We start from the raw sequence: 23981 nt of genomic DNA, 5'->3' as shown, positions 1-23981 counted from the left end.
TCACAAAATAAGCAGGAAAAGGGTGTGTGTGTATGTATGTATGTATGTATGTGTGTGTGTGTGTGTGTGTGTGTGTGTGTGTCTCAGTGGAGTCTTCTCCTTTTAGGTTTCAGCATCTCTGAGACTAAGCATTTGCTTTCTGATTGTGTGTTCTATGCAACCTTCTTTTACTTCTCTGTGTTCATACACTATTGTTTCCTGTTACTTTTGTTTTAAGTTGACAGAGTGGTCCTAAAGTTCATAGAGATGCATCCACAGGGATCCACAGTAATGGAAAGAGCATGAGAAGAGTCCCATGGGGCGGACTCACAGTCCTCAGTTCCGGACACGGTGACTAGGGTACATTCAGTGGCATAGAACTCAGCCCTCATGTCTGTGCTCAGCTGATATTCTTAATTAGGAAACTAAGACAAAATGGAAAAATACAGCAAATAGCAGTTGGATGACATGATCTGTGCAGGTCAAACATGTGACTCACTTGTCGCCAAAGCATTAGTTACTTTGCTCATTGCAGTGACAAAATGCCTGACAAGCAGCAGCCTGAGGACTGGAAGTGTGTTTTGGCTCACAGTTTGATTGGATCCAGCCCTTTATGGAGGAGATAAACCGCTGACAGGGGTGTGCAGCTGGGACTCCCTGTTCTTAGCAGGATAAGAAGCACAGACAGGAAGGGACAGGAAGGTGGGATGAGCTATAACACATCAAAGTTTGTTCCCAGGGATCCATTTCCTTCAGTTAGACTCAAAATTTCTAAAGGTTCCAGAGCCTTCTAAGACAGCACCACAAACTGGGTGGCATAGGAACACATAATCAGAAAGCAAATACTTAGTCTCAGAGATACTGAAACCTAGAAGTGTCCAAACATGAGACTGACAGACATTACATTACTCAGATGGATCTGAAATATAAAATGTCAAGACATAAGTAGAAAGCCCTTAGAAAATATGTACAACAACTCTTCACTATGCAGTGGCATCTTAAGTATGACACCAATAAAGGAATGATGAATTGTTAAAATTAGTAATACTTATGCATCCAGACGACTCTATCCATAAATAAAAAGATCCTCAAGATGGGAAAAATACTTGAAAATCATATATTTGACAAAGGACTTGCATTTAGAATATTTAACACTTATGCCTTAGACAAATGATTCAATTTCTAAAATGAGCCAAGGATTCAAATAGATGTTTCTTCAAAAAGATATACAAGTGGCCATTAATTCAAAACACTTAGAATTGTTAGTCATTAGTAAAATGCAATCAAAGTCAGAAATGAGCTGTTAATTGTTAATTTAATAGAATGTTTAAGATGTGATCTTACAAAACAAAACAAAAAAGCAATATAAGCATACTAAGCATATAGAAACTAGAATTCTCATGTGTTGCTGTTGAGAATGTATTATAATGGTGTAGTCATATAAGTAAAGTTTGACAATTCTTAAACTAAACATAGAGTTTCATTATGCTTAGCAAGGCTCCTTCTGGATATATACTCTGAGTAAATTCAAATGGCTGCCGGGCATAGTTGCACATACTTTTAATCTTAATACTTTGGAGGCAGAAACAGGTAGATCTAAGTTTGAGGCAGCCTGTTGTATATAGTGAGTTCCAAGGCAGGCAGGCCTGCTGTCTTAGTTACTCCTCTATTGCTGTGATAAGACACTGTGACCAAAGCAACTTAGGAGTTTACTTAGGGCTTACAAAGGGTCAGGGTCCATAACTCTCATGGTAGGGAGCATGGCAGTAGGCAAGCAGCCATGATGCTGCAGCAGTAGCTGAGAGCTTAGCAGTCTGAGCCACAAGCATGAGAGCCGAGAGCTAACTGGAAGTGGATTGGGATTTTCACCGTTACTGCCCTGCTGTGAACGCATGAGGTCAGCAGTCCTGGCATGGCCAGAAGACACTGTTTTAGTTTCATCTTCTGAACCCTCTCTTCCCAGAAGGTCTCTGAGCCTAGACAGGGCAGTTGTACAGATGTCCCATTTACTGAGAACTCCCTTGATACTTGTCCCTACACTTTGACCATTTGTGAGTTTCCGCATTAGCCACTATCTGCTGTCCAAAGAAGCTTCTCTGATGAAGTCTTAGTGCTGCACTTCCTGTGGGCAGAGAGCCAGGAATTCTCATTCATGTATGTGTGTGTGTGTGTGTGTGTGTGTGTGTGTGTGTGTATGTATATTTGTTTATTTAGAAATGTAAGTTCCGTGGTGTTTTTTTATTTTGTTTTTTTTTACTGTTGTGTGACTTTTCCTAGTGAAATGTGAACAGATACACTTTTTCTCTGGATAGGACATTGACAATAAACCAAAGAAACAATCCCATACATGCTTAGCCTGGTGAATTGGGAGTTACTAAATAGGAATATAGGGTAGCTCCTGGGCAGTTGCATGATTGAAAAGTATCAGTGGTGTGCAGTTAGCTTTTGCAGTCAGTGTGATAGAACAGCAGGCTGAGGTAGTAAGTGTGGATGGAGGTTTTCAGGATGTGGATCGAGTGTGTGATGGACAGTAATGCCATGTCCCCCCCCCCCCCTTTGTTTGCTTTGAGTTTAATTTTTAAAGAGGCCTGATGTTTCCTGGCTCTAGACAAATTGCCTGTTTTGTACCTGAGTAGGAAGTTACTGTTTTCATGCTTGCTCCCCCTCTGCTTCACTCTGCTTCCTGGACTGGGACTGGGTGTTCTCATCTGGAGCTGTTCTGTCTTTCCTCTAAGCTCTCAGAATCTGGGTTATTATCTTTACACTGAGCAGGGGCAGGAAGGAGGTCACACGTTCGCATGAGGCTTACATGTTTTAATGTTTTATTAGTTCAGACTCAGCTACTGACTCATTGGTGATCACTGTTATTAACTCTAATTTCTTTGGTAAAGACAACTTTTAAACACTGACTTTATAAAGTACTACTTTAAAATATTGTCATGTTGTTATCATAGTGAGATTTTCTTGTCCCAAGATATTCAAGAATGAAGTGGGTAGACGGTGGAGGGAAAAGGGCCAGGGCTTTATTTGCCACTTGGGAGCAACAACTTAAATAGGAAAGTGGAGGACAGCACTGTGCCGTACACAAGGTGCAAGCTCAGAGACTATCAGCAAGTGTTACAGCTTGAAGCCTTCAGAGGGTCTCAGGATGCCAACCAAGAGCAGTTCCTTGCAGAGCAAGTCTGCAGAAACTAGGTTATAGCAGCCTCTTGTCTTTCTGGCAGATCTTGAAGGCTATAGACAGGTGGAGAAGTGGATTCCTGTTTGCTTCTTAGGGGCTGGGGTTAGAATAAGTGACAGCTGTAGGTTGAATCCTTGAGGGCAGAACATTAGGAGTTCCAGTGAGTTCCTTACTTGAAGCAGAAGCTGCCACTGTGGCAAGCTACCAATAGGTCTGTCTTGAATGTAGTCTTCTTTCCTGGCTGCAGAGCAGGCTGAGTGGATTCTGGCTGGGAGCCAGGATCTACGGTTTTCCTTCTCTTCCTCTTCAGACAGTCTAACCCATATATCTGTCTCTCTCGAGCTCTCCTTTCCCATCAAACCCAGGAGGGGCAAGAGGGCTTAGCAATACTCAAGGCTATACTCAACTAGGTCAGGAGGCTCCATTCTCTGCCACTGAAGTGGAGGGAAGCAGATATCTAGCTGCCAAAAGGGAACCCCAAGTTTTTCTCAGCTGTGGGTGGCTAATGACCTTTGTGGAGAGGGGCTGCTTCTACATATTCCACCAGGAGCCATTTTGTTGTGGTAATCTCCTAAGAGAGCAGACAGACATTCACTCATGGGGGCTGCGGCCTGTTTCCCCACTTCACTTGCACTCAGGGCTCCTGTTAGCTTTTATTTAGTAGGGTTTTGCTTCATCCTAGTCACCACAGCAACGACACTGGGATCTTTCACATCTAAGGCTATCAAACATAGCCTATTGCTTTGGTGGGAGGGATTGGGGGAGATTCTTACATGATTCAGTAGCAGCTGGGTTGTTTTGTTTTGCTTTTGTTTTGTGCTTCATTTCCCTTGCTGCCTCAGCAGCTGCAGGGAAGTAAGTACCTGACTGTTAGAAGGTGGCAGCTCTGTTTGTGGTTGCTGGGCCCATCCAGTCAGTTGTGACTGTGGGCTGCCATTGGACACTGCTCGTATGAGAAACTGGGGTTTCATGGTCTAGTTGTCTTCACACCTAGGTTTCGTGGGCCCTGGTTACTGCTACAGACCTCTGATCACTGTTGGGAACTTTTATCCTGTTGTCACCAACCAGAATTGCCACTGGGGGCCCTTTAGCCCTTTAGTCCTTTAGTCCACCATTCACAGGTTCATGTGCAGGTTGTGTGTACCTAAGCTGTGTGAGCAGGGCAGCTAGCTCTGACTAGCATTCTGATGACTTACTCTGTGTGCTGTTACAGTTTAGCACCATTGCTTTCTTAGGCTGGCGACCCTCACCTTCCTCTATTCTCATGTCTCACTGAGAAGGGCTCATTGATAAGGTTGAAAGAGGAGATTGTTTTCCTGGTGGGATTTTCTCCAGGATCTGTGTGACACAGCTCTAGTATTGTGAAAACTCCATTCCATAAAAGCATATACTGTACATTTGAGGGAAATGTTATATACAGCTTTAACAGATATATATTTTAGATATGTCATACTAGTGATAAAATTGTTCAAATCCTCCTTTTAAAATTATTATGAATTTTTTAGTCATGTATATCTGTGTACCACATACATGCAGTGCCTGAGGAGGCCAGAAGAGGCCATTGACTCCCTTAGAACTAGAGTTATAGATGGTTGTGCGCTATCATGTGGGTGCTGAGATTGAAACCTGGGTTCTCTAAAAGAGCGGCTAGTGCTCTTAACCACCAAGCCATCTCTCTAGCCCTCAAATTAAGTTTTTTTAGAGGGAAAACTAGCCAATGTAAATGCATTGTTGCTTTATTTGGTTCACACTGAACTTTGAATTTCCAGTCTGTGTGTAAAGTTGGGGTCTGCATCTCTTGCCTTATGTGTTTTGTAGGTCTCCATCATGTTTCTGCCCAGAGACAGAGGACATTATGCCCAGTTTTGGGATGTTGAGTGCCACCCTGCTAAAGAACCTCACATGAAACACACATTGAGATTCCAGCTCTCTGGCCAGGTGAGTATTCTCCTGGGTATAATAAGCAAGTATGTATATATTAAAAACCCTAAATGAAAAAACATCTCAGAATACACAATACTTTTCTGATATGGTTTCACTTTCACTAGTATGTTGTGTAGCCTCATGTCTTAAGATTCTTGTCAGGCTTTATTAGTTGATGTCTTTGCAGTCTGCATTAGCCTCTGTTGTCTTAAACTCCACATGAACCATATTTGACCTAACTATGTAAGTTGCTATCTATGTGTATGTATATGTATGGGCATTTTCATGGGGGCAACAAAACTAGACAGTATACAGAATAGAGTTTGCAGTTCAAAGGATTTAAAAATAATCATGTCTTTACAGTCTCTTTTTTTTGGAAATGTCTCTGTGCTTTCTGGAGTATTCTCCTTTTCTCCTCTCACTTTGTGTTTTTTTTTTTTTTTTCCTATACAGAGCATCAGAGCAGAAGGTGATCCTGAAGACTCATGCTCCTCCAGAGACACCCTTATTAAAGTAGATAATGCAGTCATGTCCCGGAGGCGTGCTGTATTTGAGACCACTACGCACGTGCCTGGGTGTGTACACTGTGTCCATCTTGAGAGTTTCTGTGCATGTTGGTGAGATATCGGTGTAGCACTAACATACCTTTGTACTTACAAGAGTCACTTCCGTTCTTCACCAAGATAGTCTCTCTCCTCTGAAAAGTCCTAATGTATCCTTTTGAAGTAAAATTTTTTCTGTTGTGGCTTCTGTTTCATAGGATTATTTTTGCCTTAGCTTCATAAGCACGCACATCTTTGTATCTGGTGTCTTTCAGCATCATACTTCCTGTGATTCATTAGTGCTGTTGAGCATACAGAGTTTATTCTTTTTGTTTTGCATTCCATTATATGAAACTATATTTTCCCATCGACATTTGAGTATACTACAATTTTGGATTACTATGAACTAAAGTAGTATGATCATTATTTTATGTGTATTTCTTTTTGGGGGGCACTGAGACAGAGTCTTACTGTATAAGTCTGGCTGTCCTTGAACTAACAGAAATGCACCTGCCTCAGCCTCCCTAGTGCAGGGAATAAAGGCATGTACTACTGCACCTGTTTTTCATGTGCATTTCGGAGAATAAATGTTTTTATTCATTTTGAATAAAAACTAATGACTACCACAAATTGCTAGATCACATGATAAGTGTATTTTAACTTTAAAACAAATTGGCAAGTAGTTTTCCCAAAATGGTTGTGCTGTTTTATTTTTCTATAAGAAGATTCTGGGGCTGGAGAGATGGCTCAGTAGTCCCTGTTCCCTTGTAGGGCGATTACAACTCCTTGTAAATATCAACTCCAAGGGATCAGTTCAGTGCTCGCCTCTGGCCTCCACGTGCTCTGACGTAGGTTCTTACACACATGCAAGCATATACATATGCACACAAATAAAAACAACCAAAACCTTAGGAAAGTTGGGGTTTGTTTGTTGGCTTGTTTGTTTTGGCCAGGCTGGCCTGCATTTGCTGAGGAGGATGTTAAACCTCTCATGTTCCACCCACACCTCCCAAGAACTGGGTTACAAGCATGCCCATATTGAAAGTACATGATCATTATTTTTTTAAGAGTCATGTTATTTTTATTTGATGAGTATATGTGTTTGTGTGAGTGTATACAGGTGTTCTTGGGGTCCAGAATAAGGTATCAGATACCCTAGAACTGGAGTCATAGGCAGTTGTGAACTACCGTGTTCTCTCTGAAAACAATCTTGTGTCCTCTGCCAGAGCAGGAAGTACTCTTAACTACTGAGCAATTTCTCCAGCCCTGAAAGTACATTCTTAACATTTTAAAAGAAGATATCATTAATTTATACTGTTCTAATGGTAATATTTATCATATCCAATGAAAATTTTTCTTATGACAGATAGATAATTAAGTCTAATTTATTTCTGGAATAAGATTTTTAGAAGAAGAAGATATACTAAAACCAACTAAGTTTAATATATAAATTTAGTCATCTGTCTTCTAATGCTAGCAGTAATGCATTTTGTTTTAAAGAAATAGAAAACTTTGTAAGGAACATCCTCTTTCTGCTGTCCACTTATCTGTTCCTCTCATATTCTCTGAGCTCTGATGATGCTCAGAGATGCTAAAGTTGAGGGTAGGGGTGGTGGTGGATTGCCTAGTCTCACCTTCACAGTTCTCAAACGGAGGGGCCCTGACAGTCCTGCCTTTACACTGGTAAGTTTGATCATAAGCTCTGAAAAATACTGGAGAAGGAAACAGGAAATGTGACAAACAGCTGCCTGGGGTGAATGTCATGTTAGCAGTTTTGAAGTGAAGTCCAGAGAGTGGGTAGAGAACAGATTGGCAGGTCAGTCTATAGAATCAGGATTGAAACAGAGGCAGCACCCTCATTTCCACTCAAAAGGCCAAGGTTCTCAGAGAGGTCAGCATCTGTGGACAACTCAGAATAGCCCATGGGTGTATGATTGGTCCAGGTGACAAGAACTGAACCAAATATGGGAAAGAAGTCACCTTCACAGTGCTGCTAACTCAGCCTTCCTGAAGAGCCTCCCTGTGGCATCATCCACATGGATTAGATAAGCCCCCAAAACAAGAAGAGTCTCTGAGCTGTAGAAGCAGTCGGAAGCTGCACTGCAGCACAGTATAGTACATGGAAACATTGTAGTTACAGACTTGGTAATTGTCTTTGTAAACTTCTTCCCAAAGCAGGCAGCTTGACTTGAGTCATCAAGGAGTATATGCCCCAAAGGATGTCTACATGTTCTTGCCAACCAAACTTGGGGAATCCAGGACACTGAAAGTCAATTTGCGAAATAATTCTTTTTTCACTCGTGCAGTAAGTTGAAATGTTATGTGGGGGTCAAAAAATTATTTTCTTAATGATTAGAGATATAATCTGTATATTTCAGTTGTAATGCATTTTTTAAAATGCTTTAATGTTGTCTGTATATGAAAAGAAATTTATTTGCAATTCATGGTCTTTAATTTGAAAATCAAATTTAAAATTTTTAACTTTTTCTTCTTATATCCTCTACTTACACAGTACATTTCTAGATAACATTTACATTAATCAAAATAGAGAAAATTCATGTTAAAACTCTTTAAATGTGTTTCTGTTACATGAGTCTCTAATTTTTTTTGGCTAAACCTAAATTTACTCAGTGTTATCTTTAAAGCTAAGCCAAGTTTTATATATGACAAATTCCAAATTTTCCTACTGTTACAATGTGTTCCCTCTTAATTTCCAGCTGAAGTTTTTGAGCCCCAGAAAACCTTTCCACATCAAACACTCCAAGTACTCTTTGAGGTGAGTATCACCTCAGTGAGAATCACTGTTGTTCTGAGGGGTAGGGTACAGCATTTGTGTTTTGGGATTGAAGACAGGAGAAATCTCTTTGCAGCTTCCTTTCTTCATTGGCGACACAGTGAGGGGCGTACTGCTCACTCTTTATGAGAAGCCAAGCAATGGAAGAATCCTGTCTTGGTGTGTCATTACTCTCTGGGTCACTTGACAGTGTGATGCCCCCCACCCCCACAAGGCTTTGATCAATGCTAATCCCTTTTGTTCACTTGTTTCCACTGCAGACACAGCCTGATGACCCCAGGGCTACCTGGTAACTGTTGCTGCTCAGTGCTGCTTTCCCCAGTCAGGACTGCATCACCAGTTCATTTTCACTAATTGAGACAGGAATTCTGCAGTGAATTAGGGAAATGTTTATTGTTATGTTTCCCAGTTGTCTTCCTTCAGATACTGCTGGGTGTTCTTAAGTCTAGACTCTGTGTTCTTTTTACTCAGAAGTCAATGATTTTTGTTTTTGTTACTTATTTTTAAGCCATTACAGGTATAAGCCAGAAAATGATCAGGTCTAAGACAAGTTTTACGGGTAGGGCTACAGCATTCAGTCTGTCGTTGGTATAGAATTAGTTATCTTTGTGACACTATGAATTTGTCAAATACTGACACTACCTAAATTCAAATGTAATTTTGACAATTGAAATGTCAGATTATTTCATATGTTTTGCTTTATCTCAATTTTTAACAAGATGTAGTTCATCTGTTTGAAGCTGCTTGGATTTAGTCATCATTTTGCTGCTGCTTGTAGATTCTTGTAGATTGTACTCTAACAGTTCCAATAGAAAATAGGAACTTATTTCTCTATATATTATGTGTATAATGTGTATATATATGTGTAATAATAGATATAATTATGCATATATTAGACAAATACAATATATACACATATGTATATACACACACATATATATACACATATACATATATATGTATGTATGTATGTATGTATGTATGTATACGTTTTTTGAGATAGCATTTTAGTCAGTTTCCAAAAGATGACTGAGTGGCTAAGAGCACTGACTACTCTTCCAGAGGTCCTGAGTTCAATTCCCAGCAACCACATGGCAGCTCACAACCATCTGTAATGGGATCTGATGCCCTCTTCTGGTCTGAAGACAGCTACAGTGTACTCATATAAATGAAAGAAAGAAATATTCTTTAAAAAAATGTGTAGAAAGAGCAGATAGTTATGGTGGCATATACCTGCAATGTCTGTACCCTTAGAGTTTGAGCATTTGGAAGCTGTCCTGGACTCCATGATAAAACTCTGTCCTTTAAAAAGAAAAGGTGCTTATTGTTACACAGGTAAAAGTAAATATTATTATTGACGTGAGTTTGTAGACTTCTTGCCCTAGAGCTGGAGAATGTTGTCTTAAGTTGAACCCTACTTTTGTGTACAACCTGGGTGTTTTAGTTATTTTTCTATGAAAAAATGAAAAAATACTTAACAAAAAAGCAACCTAAGAAAGAAGGGCTTATTTCACCTCAGTTTGTTCTGCTGTAGTGGGAAGGTCACAGAGGCAGGAATTGAGGGAGCTAATCACATTGCAGCCACAGTCATGAAGCCACAGCAGGGCAGTGTGGGTGCTCGGGGCGCTTGCCTGGGGATGGGTGCTGGATCATATTTACTGCATCTAAAGAAACTTAGAAACACAAGAGAATATATCTTTTTTTTTGTTTTGATTTTTAAAGATTTTTAATCATGTTTTTGTATGGGGATGGGTTCACCCCAGGTGAAAATAAGCAGACAACATTTCAGTAACTAGTTCTTTCCTGCTTTCTAAAAAGATTTATTTATATTTTCTGTGTATGAATCATTGCCTACATGTATATATGTGTAACTTGTGTGCCTGATCCCAGCTAATCCACAAGAGGGCATTAGGTCCTCTGGGATTGGTGTAGGAACAGCCAGTGCTCTTTTTTTTTTTTTGGTTTTTTTTCGAGACAGGATTTCTTTGTGTAGCCCTGGCTGTCCTGGAACTCACTCTGTAGACCAGACTGGCCTCAAACTCAGAAATCCACCTGCCTCTGCCTCCCAAGTGCTGGGATTAAAGGCGTGTACCACCACTGCCTGGCTAGCCAGTACTCTTAACCACTGAGCCATCTTTCCAGCCTGGGATGCTTGTCTGCATCTGAAAGCCACTACTGGGTTTCATTAGGAAACATTAGTAATAATGTTTCCTAATGAAATTAACACTTAGACATTGTTAGTAAGAGTGTATGCCACTTCTGGTCACCAAACTTCAAATCCGGTCACTCTGAGGAGGGACTACGATCCATCACAAGGGACAGTCTGAAAAGCTACTGACTTTGACTTGTAGTGATTAAACCAAAAGTTGCTGACTATATGGGCAGGCTGTGCATAAAGTATAGAAAGATCATTCGCTATAACCATAAAGTATATCCAGGGACAGTTTTATGGACAAGACACGCCTCTGTTAATATTGCTCTTTAACATAGGCCCTCTTTGCCAGTCTATGTAATCTAAAAAAAGCTCCAAGAATAATTTTTAATTCAGACTTTAGAGCAAATTTACATAGTAATGTTATAAGAATGGGAGCCGTTTTAATTTTTTTTTACAGTACAGTATGGTGCCTGAGTTAAGTAAAGCCAGGATTTTTATATAGGTAGATCTATAGGTAGATAGTGATTTAGGTTTGTAATTGGCTAGCCCTAGATAGAGTTCCAATATTTTGTTAATCCAATTGGCATATTTTGTTTATTTTGGGGCTTGGGTACATAGCTCTACTGGGGAGTGTGCTTCCTTTTATCATGATTGAATCCCTGGCTTCTGTAACTAGTCACAGAACCCTAGGTTGGGAGAGTTAAAATTCTGGGTCTTTCTTGGCCGTACAGCAAGTTTAAGAGCAGCTTGAACTACATGAAAATCCTGCTTCAAGGAAACAAGAACAGGGGTGGGGATTAAGCCACACACCTCAGGCGTGCTAGGCAGACACTCTGGAGCTATATCACCTTGATTTAAAATTTCCCTTTCCTTTCTTTAGCATCTTGTTTAATATTAGTTAAAGAAATTAGAAGTAGAATTCAGTTTAGTACTTTGGTTCTTAGATGGAGCCTGTGCTGCAGCGGCGTTGTGCTAGAGCAGGCATGATGACTACTGTCAGTGCACATCTTTCCATGTCCTCTTTTACAGGGCCCGACACTATATCCACATCCCGGTGCACTTCAGACCAGAGGCAGTGGGCAGATTTGAAGCTTTACTTGTGATCCAGACAGATGAAGGCAAGAGTATTGCTGTTCGACTAATTGGTGAATCCCTTGGAAAAAGTTAACTAGAATACATGTTGTATAAATGACTTGCTTATCTTTTGGCAATCTCATTTTTCTATATCAAAATTATGCTGTTGTATATATTTTGTATGATAAATTCAATGTGTATAAATTATAGATTTGTTTTTTTAAAGAATTCATTCCTGAAGCCCTCACTAAATATCATGTATCTAGCTCACAGTATTAACATTTACAGAGAAGAAGGTTCTATTTTTACATTGATTATGACATTCTGAAAAAATATGGCATATGTTTTAATGTGGTGTATTTACAAATAAAGTTGATATTTAAGCCGAACTTGTCTTTTTATGTGATGCCACATTATAAAAATGAGAATATTCCTTTATCCTCCTAATTGTCCCCAAGAACAGGCAGGCTTTAGAGTCTGTTCTGATTTTTCTGTGTTATACAGCTTCTGTCTGTTAGCTGGTTGTTGAGATAGTCTTCATATTCTGTGTAGAGATGGTGAGAAAGCTTGTTTGTTTCCTGTTCGCTGTATTTACTGCTGGACAGGACAGTTGCTCCTGGATCCAGTTTGGACATAACCTTTACAGTTATGTACTTGCCAACAGGACAAGGCAAATTCTGTGGCATTCAAAGGGATGGGAAGGGATTGGGAGGAGTTAAGGAGCAGTTCATGTGAGGTCAGGAAGGCAGCATGCCACCCAGGAGTGCAAGGTGAGTGACTGCTTTCTGACTAGTCACTGGTGCATCTCCTGAGCATGGTCACAGGCCTAGCCAGCAGCCTTCTGGGAAGTGGTACAAGCCCACAGCGTAGGTGTTGCTGCCATTGTAGCCCTGGGATCTTGGCTGGGTATCATTTTTAAGCTTGGATAAAGTTTCCCAGACAACAAACACACAAGAACAGTTAAAAGGCATGCTTGTGAATCTGGTAGAAAATTGAATTTCTGCATTCTCATTTTTCTCTTGCTTAGAGATCAGACTTGCAAAACCAGATGTGATAACTCATGCCTGTAATGCTGGCACTTAGGAACCTGAAGCAAGATGGAAGAGGGCGAGAGGCCAACGTGGGATGCAGTGAGAACCGTGTAAAAGAAGAAAAGGGGTGTGTGGGGGGGATGTGAAAAAAATTCGTTGTTTTGTTTTTTGAGGCAGTGTCTCTGTGGCTCTGGCTGCTCTAGAACTCACTGTATAAACCAGGCTGGCCCTTAATTCACAGAGATCCACCTGCCTCTACCTCCCAAGTGCTGGGATTAAGGGCATGTACTGCCATACTTGGCTCTCTGCAAAAAGTTTTCAACAAGTTAAGCAGGTAGTGCTCTTCCTGATCCAGCTCATTGTAGATTTCATGTCACGGATGTGACATTTGTATGGGCATTTTACCATATTCAGCTTCAGAAATGCTAAGAGTAGTGCATGCTTTGTAATGATCCCCCAGGTCCTTCATTTGTTTGTTTCTGCTGTACTCAGGAGGAGAAAAAGGATCAAAACACACAGAATACTTTAAAAGTGACTGCCTCTGTAGACCATCTCCTTTTTCTAGATCTTCTTATGCCTCACTGTCTTAGAAACATGTTTGTGGGCCGGGCAGTGGTGGCACACACCTTTAATCCCAGCACTTGGGAGGCAGAGGCAGGCGGATTTCTGAGTTTGAGGCCAGCCTGGTCTACAGAGTGAGTTCCAGGACAGCTAGGGCTACACAGAGAAACCCTGTCTCGAAAAATCAAAAAAAAAAGAAAAGAAACATGTTTGGGATCTTAGAGCAGTTGATACGAACAGTTCGTTCCTGATCCTGTCCCCACTTGTGAAGCACTAGCAAGCCATTGCTGAGGTCATCAGAGTCTCTAACTGTGGACACATCTAGTAGGTCAGCTTCCAGGGTGGTGGCTCCTGATGACTTTCCTATGTGGAAGCTGCTGCTAGGCCCTTTCTGCTCTCCCCATGTCCACATTCCAGTCTTCATCTCCCTGGGCTCCAGGCTCATGTGTCTACTTGGTTTTCAGGTAGATATCCCAGATTTTTCCTGGTTCTTTGTCAGCCTTACATGTCTTTCTCCCTGTTTTTGCTCAGCTTGGTAAATGACATTGTTTATCTCATCCTAAACCCCAGGTTTGAATAATTTGCCCTCCTCCCCAGGTTGCCTCTCAGAAGAGTATCTGAAGTAAGCCATCTTCAGGCCACTTTCAGCATCTGCCAATATAACCTTAGAACCTCTTTTCACCATAAAGCAGAGCTACATCTTAATGTAAACTATTTCCTGTGCCTCTTGCTTTGCACAACTGTTGTACAGGAAGGGTTGCTCTGGGATCTGGAGGCCAGGAGGCCTTCCATCATCTGCAGGGCCCTGCTTGCTTCTCAAGCTGTGCCTCGCATCACCACTGCTCACTGATCTCCAGCTGGCTTGTCAGGTTCCACAGCTGAGCCATTCTCTCCTATCTCAAAAGCTCTTTGCAGCATCGATGGCCTTTCCTGACTACTTTTATCCAAGATGAGAGGGGTCTTCCTTGATCTGTTCTCCCACACAGCATCCTTCCTCTCTTCACGTGATCTTTTTTAGGTGTTTCCTAGTTAGCCTGCTTTGTTTGGAGGATGTAAACTACGGGAAGTGGAATACCTGGGCCTCCTTGCTCATGGGGCATCTCTGACCCCTGGATAGCACCTCACATGACATGCACATTGACTGTTACTGGCCATCCAGCAGCACCTGCCATAGCCACCAGTTCTGGGAGGTTTTCTGAGCGCTACCCTCATGCTGTGCCTAAATGCTCCCCTCTAGGTATACACTTTATCTTCTGGGGTGTATGATTTCCCCACCACTGCCCTTCCCACATCAAGGCTTCTTGGCTTTCCTCTAGTTTCCCACACACATTTACACAGTACGTAGGAGATTCTCTCTACACTTTGGTGGTAAATGTATATCTCTCTACCTTACACACTTGGGACCTTTTGTCTCCCAAACCTCTTTCTGCATCCAGAAATCACACAAAACCACTACTCTTCTTTGCTATCCACAGGCCAGTGACACATTGCCTTAGTGAGCTAAACAGTTAAAAGTGTTAAATTCACTTTTCTTTGAAGAATTATTTATTCTACTTTTGGTTTTATACAATCTCCTATTTTGGATAGGAGGGTGATCAGACAATGTTAAAAGTGTTCAGAACTGTAACATTCTAAAAATACTTTGTAATACTACTATAGAGTATGGCGGGTGTGTTAGACAGCTTCTGTAATGGCCCATACTGATCCCAGCTGCCTGCTCATACAGCCTTATGTAACCTCCTCCTCAGGGTTGACTGGTTTTCCTCCTGTAGAATGCCTCCACATTGGTAGTCATGTTCCCAAAAGTACTGTTTGCTGTGTTGCTAGCAGACTCCTTATAGGCCTTAGTGAAGCAAGTTGCTTTCTTGGGAGGGTTATGGGTGGCCTGTGACCCACAGCTAAACACACTGAAGCTACTGGCCCAGATCCAACTGTATCAGCCAGTAAATGGACTTCCCTGGTGAGCATTCAGATGAGACTCCAGTCCTAGGCAATACTATGTTCGCAGCCTTGCAGAAGAAGAACGCTGAGCAGCACCCAGTCAAACTGCCCCAAAATAATAAGTGGTTATTTAAACCATGAAATCTATGGTAATTTGCTGTGCAACAATAGAGAACACAGTGGCTACTAATTTAAAGATAAAAGCTAGTTACATTGAAGATTCGACCATGACAATGTTACCATACTGTAAAGAACTGAATGTAAAATCTAGTGATGATCTGACAATGATTGGTGACTTTGTGAGTAAGGATTATTACTTGGGTTTTAGGTAGAGTGCATGTTTTGTATGTGAAAGGTCCTGGGTTCAATGATCAACACCAGAATAAAAATAAAACAAAAACTTCAAACAAACAAACAAGCAAAAACTTCTGACCTTAAATAAAATAGTCTTTAAGAATATTTTAAAATTTATACCCAAGTAAAAATGTGGAACAAAGAACCCTGTGAGACGGTTTTAACTGAACTCCAATTTAAGGTCTGTAGGCATTCCAAGCTTATTAAATGCCAAGAGCAACTATGGTTTGAGCATAAAAACCATTCATCTTTTGGCCCCAAAGGGCTAGATTATGCAGAAGACACAGATGTGGGATGCCCACACTCTGGCAGTCTTGCCCCTCAGAGGCAGCCATTTCAACTCCTGAAGCTGAAAGCTGTGTAGTACTGGGCTTTAGTCTATTTACTGCTACTGTAGCAGAATCCCCGAGATTGGATAAGTTATAAAGGAAAATAATTTATTTCCTATAGTTTTGAATATTGAGAATTGGAGTTACATCCTATTATCCTATTAAGGCTGCCTTGTTGGTAAGAACCCTGAAGAGTCCCAAGAGGAGACTATCTAAGAGAGCTGAAGTGGCATTTATGCACCCCTCTGGAGATGATGCCCGTAAGTGGAGTAGTCTACTGGTGGGAATAGACCCTCAGGACCTAAGCACTTATCAATGGTTCTACCTGAGGGCCAAGTTTCACCATAAACACGGAGGTAAAAGAAAGGCTAAGCCAATGAAACTTTAATCCCCTCTGGAATCCTTTTTTGGGGGGACAGAGTTCCGTAGTATTCCCTGCCACCCATGTTGCCAGTAGGGGCTTCTTCTTTCTTCTCCCTTGGGCATCTCATCCTTGGTTGCCTCCCCAGAACTCTTCACTACACATGTCACTGGTAGGGCCTTCTCCCTACTGCTTACCCAGGACTCTCAGCTATCCTTGTTGCTGGTAGGCCCCTTCCTTACTCCTCCCCTGAGAACAACTTTAGATGAAATTTAAGTTACATAATTTAAAAGGAAAATAATAAACATGTTCACGATTCAAACACACACACACACACACACACACACACACACACACACACACACCAGACAAATGAACAACAGCTAAATGAAGGTATTAATTAAAGAGGACAGGAATAAACTCATGACTGATGTCCAAGAAAACAAACAGCTGAATAAAGCAAGAAAGGTAATTGAGGGTATGAAAATAGAATTCAACAAAGAGAAATACTAAAGAAAACCCAAACTGAAATGAAGTTGGAAATAAAATAAGTTACCTCATTAGATTAGAAAATAGGATCCAACTTTTTGTTGTCTATGAGAAACACATCTCACCTTCAAAGACAGACAACTGTGTTAATGTAAAAGGATGTGAAATAGGTCCAACAAGCTCACTGGAAAGCTTCACCAACAGACTGGATCATGTGGGAGACAATATCTGTGCCTGATGATAAGGTAAAGGAATCAGATAATTCAATTTAAAAAGGTAATTTTTTAAAAAACGCATGCAAATGGAACATGCAGGACCTTTGGGACGCCATGAAAAAGACTAAAGCCTATGAGTCGTGAGTGTAGAGGAAGGGAAAGAATTCCATATCAATGGCATAAAAATATTTTTAATAAAATCATTGAAGAAAATTTCCCAAATCTAGCAAAAAAGAGCTCACTCAGGTGTTAGAGGCACATAAAATACCAAATCAACAGAACCAGGAAAGAAAGTCCCTATGCCAAATCAGACTAACAGCTGATTTAGCAACAGAAATTTAAAGCCCTACAAGGACTTGGAGCAATGTATTTCAAGTTAAGAGAGACCAGTATACCCAGTAAAACTGTCATAATCGAAAGCAAAACAAAAACTTTCCACCCTAAAAATAGACAAAAGACATTTATGGCCGCCAAGCCAAACTTACAGAGAATACTGGAATAAATACTTTGCTCTGAAGATAAGGATAAAACACATCCAAGAGTCTACAGGAAGAAATAAAGATAGAGTAGTTACAAGATCAGTACAGGATACAGTCATATGTAAGGACTTTCCAAATGGGACTCCAGTCAACAATTGACAAATGGCTCTCACAAAGCCAAAACGCTTCTGTGCAGCAAAGGAAATAGTCAAAATTAAAGGAAGAGGTAGCCTAAAATGGTGGAAAATTTTTGCCAACTAGAATACACAAAGGACTTATAGAAAAATCTAGAAAACAAACAGCCTAAAAATGGGCTATTAGTCTGAATTGAAGGAGTTGAATAAAAATAGGCAATACACATTTTTGAAAGTGTTCAACATCATAAGTTACTAGGGAACTACTTTGTGATTCCATTTCACCCCACTCAGCGTGGCTGTCCTCAAGAAATCAAATGGCGATGCATGCTGGCTGTGGGGAAAGAAGACCCTAATTCACTGTTGGTGCAGGAGACAACTGGTGTAGTCACTGTATCAGCTAGACTATTCCTGGGTATACACTTACTGTGGTTAGTTTTTGTCAGCTTGACACACATAAAGAGTTTGTTACCTGGTAAAGGAAAACCTCAGTTGAGGAACTGCCTCCATTAGATTGGCCTGCAGTTAAATGTGGGGACGTTTTCTTGATCGCTAATTGATAAAAGAGAGCGCAGTCCACTCTGCATGGTATCGTCTTTAAGCAGGTAGATCTGGACTATACACAAAAAGAAGCAGTGCTCCTCCACGGCTTCCCCCTCAGTTCCTGGCTCCAAGTTCTTGCTTTGAGTTCTTGCCTTGGTTTCCCTCCAGGATGGACTATGATATGGAAGCTGAAATAAATCCTTTCCTCTCCAAGTTGGTTAATGTTTTACCACAGCAACAGAAACCCAACTATGAAAATACCCAAAGGACTCTGTATCCAACCGCAGAGATACTTATACACGTTCGTTGTTGCTTTGTTCACAAGAGCTAGGAAAGGAAGTCAGCCTGGATGTGCATCGTCTGATGAACGGATATGAAAATGTGGCACAGGTACACAATGGAATTATATTAACAGCTAAAGAAACATGAAATTATGACATTTGCAGTAAAATGGATGGAACTGGAAACTATTGAGTAGCATCACCTAGGCCCAGAGAGACACAGGCCACATGCTCTCTCTCGTATGGAGATCTTAGCTTGCATTCTCTAGATTTGTGTGTTTAATTTGGAATGCCAGTAGAAGCAAAGGAACTAGAAAGGATGCCTTCAGGAAGAAAGGATAGCAGATGTCAGGAGGGTAAAAACAAAATAGAGGGTTAAAAAAACATATTGAAACATATTTTATAGGCCAATTAAAAATAAGCTTAAAAAAATGATTTAGAAAGGAGCTGTTTGGATCCCTGGATAATGTTACTCTCAGAAGCCATAGGTAATTAGATGAAAATCCCGGTGCCATGTATAGCATACCTCTTTATTGTTGTTCAGGGAGACTACAGAGCACCCCAAAACAATACAGTCTCCTGGTGTTCCTCTTGCTTGCCCATCAGAACTAAACAATTAAATCTTATTGTTGAAGCTAGTACATACCTTAATTATACTGGAACTGAGCTGGAGTCTTCCTCCCAGTTAGCTATTCTCCTAATGCTGGAAGGGTGTTGTGCAGATTGCTGTTGGGGATAAAAGGCACCCCTCAGGATTTTTTTTTTTAATAATTTATTTTATGTTCAGTGGTGTCTGTCTGTGTGAGGGCATAAGATTCCCCTGGAACTGGAGTTACAGATAGGTTTGAGCTGCCTCATGGGTGCTAGGAATTGAACCTGGGACCTCTGGAAGAGCAGCTAGTACTATAAACCATGGAGCCTTCTCTCTAGCTCTCCCTCAGGATTCTTACTATGTCTGGACAGCCAGCATGGTCTAGTATTCTTTTACTTGGAGACTCTGGTCCTGGGTCTCACAGTCCCCTTGGCCACTGGAAAGGGACCCTGGAATTCCTTGGGGGTAATGAGCTTCCCAGTACCACAGCTCTGGGAGGCCCTGGAGCAGTAGTCTTTCTGCATCAACTGGGGTCTTGGTGAAGGAGATTTCTCCATGTAAGGAGCAGGCCCTTAAACAGGACCAACTCCATTTTGTAATAGGAAACTTGTAAGACATGTCTGGACATGTCTGGTACTTGTAAAGGCAAGTCTGGAAATGAAGCTGTGCTGAGATAACCAGACACGAGTGGTTATCTGCCATATACGTCAAGAGTAACTCCAAATTCAGCATAAAAGAGGAGCCCGTCCGGAGCACTTCGTCACACTTGTAGCCATGACTGGCCAATGTGATCCTCCAGACAAAGCCTCCTCAGCACCAGGTCATCAAAGAGTTAACTGAGAGACCTATGCCTCCAACTTCATGGCCAAGGGACTTCAAACCAAGAGACCAATGCCTCCAGCTTCTTCCTGGTCAAGCACCCTACGAGGTCAAATTATCTGGATGCCACAGCCTGACCCCGCCTTACTGGACTCCGACCTGTAACCCAAAACCAACATAAGAACTCCAGTCGTATAATCCATGAATGAATGATGTGCCTATTGCTATGCTTATTTCTTTGGTAATTAGCAACTTATTAGCAACTTATTATTTGTGTTAACTGTGCTTATTGTTATAGGCAACCTATAGGAAATGTGACAACATCTTGTTGTAGCAATAGCCTTAGCATTTGTGTTTGCTTGCTGTGCATTATCATTAAAGAAGTAACTGAATTCCACAAACTCTCTGTCTCTTGGCGTACTCTATTCCCTCTCGAGGAGCTGATGATCTCACAGTCAAATCCAGTATACGATCCCTGAGTGGAGCAGGACCTGTCGCTCCTCTCCCCACGGGGGATTCAAACCCCTTGCTCGAATAGATAAGAGTCCCTGCTCGCAACACTCCAGAAACATTGCTGGAAGCATTCTGACACAAAGGAGAGTGGAAGGAGGTGGGGGTGGGGGTGGAGTGGGGGAGCCGCCATGGAGAATGGAAGCCAAAACAGCTCCTGAAAGACTTCTTTTGTTTCTCATTTCATACTTTAAAACCACGAGGTGGGTTTTATAGTAGCCTATGTGCTGTTAAAGGCAATGACCCAGTGTTCAGCAATTTCTCTGGGTCATTTTGTTCCAGGTAGCAAGTGAAGCTATGCTTGGCAAATAGTCGGCACAAGCAGTGCTGTAAGCAAATCACTGGAAAACAAATCAGTATATAATTTTCTTACTGGTCTTTTTAACTTTATTCTATCACAACCGTTCTCTGATTGGATTTGAGGCCTGCTCTGAAGGAGAGAATTCACTCCTGATACTGTAAAGTCAGTCAAAAAAGCCTATTACTGGGCAGGTGTAGTCCCCACAGGAGAACATAGTTTTGTTGTTTATCTAAATTGATACAGCATCAACTGTCTTCTAAACATATTTATATTCATAAATAAATGCCTTAATCAGAGAAGCTTCTCTGTGCAGTCAAGAGCGCTTTCCATGCTTTTTAAATGTTTGATTTTATGTTTCTTAACGTTTCTAACAAAGTTGGCAATAATTTAAAGCAGATTTTTCTCACCAAAAAGTTTTCTTCTATTACAACATTGTAAAATTATTCTATAAAATTGTAAAAGCTCTACAATTCTCTCTCTTTCCATGTCCCATTTCTGCCTGGCCAACTCCTACCCATCTATTTTTGCAAGACCAGTCAGTTACCATCCTGACAGGAATGAAGACATTCTAAAGAGTCTCTGTGTCCCTCTCTTTGACTATCACAGTATTGTAACTGCAGAGCCTAAGATGTTGGAATTTCCTTAAGAATTTCATGCTAGGAGGAAAAGGCTGTGGGCTTGATGCCAGCTGGAGGGGCAGCTTGTCTCCTGACAAGAGGCATCATAGGTTCTAACAGCTTGTCAGACCACTTGGAGAAGAGACGAACCAGGGCTGACAGTGGGATTGAATGGTGATGATTGCTTAGTTGTGATGACTATTCAGTTATCAGTTACATCTGGAATCAACTAAAGCCAAGCTGCACCGCACCTGTGAGGGATTTTTCTGTCAGATTATTTGAATCTAGGAGACGCACTATAAATCTGGAGCCACATTTTCTGGTGACAGGCCACTTAAAGGACATGGAATAAAGAAGTTTTGGTTTTTGCCTGCTTGCTTTCATTCTTGCTGGTGAGTTCATCTATTCTGTTCTGTGCTGTTTCCAGGAATAAAATGTAAGAAGCCTACTAAGTTTCTGTTTGATCTGTATATGTGGAAAAATTCTCAATAACTGAAAGAAAGGAAGGCTACATTAACTATAACAATGAGAATCTCAGCCCATCAACCAAGAGATGAGTCAGTTTCAGACCCAGAGACCCCTGAATGAAAGGAAGGCTGGGTCTTCAGAAGAAGTTCTTTCTAAAATACCTAATAGTTTTACTGTTAGCCTTTTCCTCATCCTTCCCCAGAGGAGTTTATGCTCTTTTACTAGGGTAACTGTATATTAGGGAAAAGGAAATAATAAAAATTTCTGGGGTCTATTGGATACTGGTTCTGGATTGACATTGATTCCAGGAGACTCTGAAAGCAAGCCACCTCTGTTTAAAGTAGGGGCTACAGAAATCAAGTGATAATGAAGTTTTGGCTGAAGTCTGACTCACAGTGGGTCAGGCGGATCCCTAAACTCATTCTGTGGTTATTTCCTCTATGCCAGAATGTATAATTGGGGTAGATACACTTAGAGGTTGGCAGAATCCCTACATTGTTTCCCCGACCTCTGGAGTGAGGGCTATCATGGTTGAAAAGCCAAATGGAAACCAATGGAATAGCCTTTCCTTGGGAAAAGAATGAACCAAACACAATAGTGCATCCCTGGAGGGATCTTAGGAATCAGTGCCACCATCAAGGAACTGAAAGATGCACAAGTTGTGGTTCCAACATCTCCCTTTAACTCTTCTGTTTGGTCCATGCAGAAGACAGGTGAGTAATGGAGAATGAGAGTTGACCATTACTAATTTAATTAGGTGTGACTTTGATTGCAGATGTTGTATCAGATATGGAGTCCTTACCTAAGCGGATTAACACATCTTTGGATGCTTGGTATACAGCTATTGATTTAGGAAATGCTTCCCCCACCTGACAATGCCCATTCTCAAGGACCACCTGAAGCAATCTGCTTTCAGCTAGCAGGGCCAGCTGTATATTTTTAAAGTTTAACCTCAAGGGTAAGTTAACTCTCCAAACCTGGTGTCATATCTTAATGTGATGGCTCCTTTTGTGGTCAACTTGACCACATCTGGAATCGACTAAAACCCAAGGAGCTGGGCACAGCCGTGAGGGATTTTTTTTCCCCTTGATGGGGTCATTTGAGGTCGGAAGACCTGCTCTAAATCTGGGCCACACCTTCTGGTGGCAGCCTACATAAAAAGACATAGAAAAAGGAAGCTTTTGCTTTTTTGCCTGCTTGCCTTCACTCTGGATGGCAAGTTCAGTTTTCTTTTAGCTGAAGAATTCCTTTGCCAGTATTTGAACCTACTTCAGGATTCCAATGTAGACTGAAAACCAGCTGAGAAATCCAGCCTAGTGGACTAAACAATTATCAGATTCTTGACCTTTCTGTCAGGAGACAGCCATTGTTGGACTAGCCAGACCTATATACGACACTAGTTCCATATATATGTATGTGTGTGTGTGTGTATGTGTGTGTGTGTGTGTGTGTATATGCATATATATATGTGATTGATGTTAATAAATATTGATATATTATATATTTATGTATCTTATCCATTCTGTTTCTGCTTTTTGGCTTCTAGTTGATTCCAAATGTAGTAGATAACTAACAGTGAGCTGCACGATTTGGGCAGTCACCAGCCAGTAATAAAGACTTTCTATTGGACTTTAAAAGCGTCTGTATGTTCTTGGTGGAATTACCTCACAACAACATTATGCTGGTTGGACCAATGAACAGGAGGTAGCAAGCATTTTGGACTTGTTGGTAACATATATTTGGTTAGAATGTGGAAAATGAACCCAAGAAAAATTCAAGGACCTTCCTTCTACCTCAGTGAAAATTTTGTAACTGTGGGCTTTTCCATCCTTGCCGAGTTTCCTGAAATAATGACTCTGAGGCTAATTACTTATTAATAATTGCTAAGACAATAAGCTTCTGCTTGTCCTTCAACTAGCTCTCACCTTATTATCCTTTTTTTTAAATTTATACTATTTATTTTTTATAAAGTACTTATTGATATAGAAAATGAAATATAAAATCTCTATTGCTTTTAAGGAAAAAAATCTGATAGGTAAGGCCTCTTCAACTTTCTTTTTTTTATATATAATTTATTTTTTCTCAAATTGTAATTCATTCACACAGGGGTTATAAACACAGAAAGGCAGGATGTGAGGAAGGGAATGACACTGGAGTGTGGAATAGGGATATAGAGATACCTTTCAGAACCGGGTATTGGCTGGGTGAAGGTTCAGGGGACAGGTCACTATGACTCTGCCTATGACTCACTTGTCCTTATCTAAGTTGGTATTGTCTGCCCAGGCTACCTATTTACAAGGTCTATGAC

The 23981-nt window shown here is 41.0% G+C and overlaps 1 protein-coding gene across 4 annotated transcripts in view; it reads left to right on the top strand.

Moving 5' to 3' along the window:
* Cep192 (centrosomal protein 192) overlaps positions 1-12037 on the top strand; it is an 80143-nt gene extending 68106 nt beyond the window's left edge. For 2 of the 4 annotated variants that reach the window (XM_028774282.1, XM_028774279.1), the window contains exons 42-46: positions 4979-5098; positions 5537-5658; positions 7804-7930; positions 8343-8401; positions 11604-12037. In XM_028774282.1, coding sequence (XP_028630115.1) covers positions 4979-5098; positions 5537-5658; positions 7804-7930; positions 8343-8401; positions 11604-11742 — 567 coding nt within the window. In that variant the 3' untranslated portion in view covers positions 11743-12037. Of the gene's footprint in view, positions 1-4978; positions 5099-5536; positions 5659-7800; positions 7931-8342; positions 8402-11603 lie in introns of all 4 variants that reach the window. The other 2 variants (XM_028774281.1, XM_028774278.1) reach the window with 1 other exon arrangement.
* The last annotated feature ends 11944 nt before the right edge of the window (positions 12038-23981 follow it).

The sequence above is a fragment of the Grammomys surdaster genome, unplaced genomic scaffold (assembly GCF_004785775.1).
Source record: "Grammomys surdaster isolate TR1022 unplaced genomic scaffold, NIH_TR_1.0 239, whole genome shotgun sequence".
Taxonomy (NCBI): domain Eukaryota; kingdom Metazoa; phylum Chordata; class Mammalia; order Rodentia; family Muridae; genus Grammomys; species Grammomys surdaster.
Note: the sequence above shows the minus strand (reverse complement) of the source record. Positions and strands in the feature narration are given on the sequence as shown.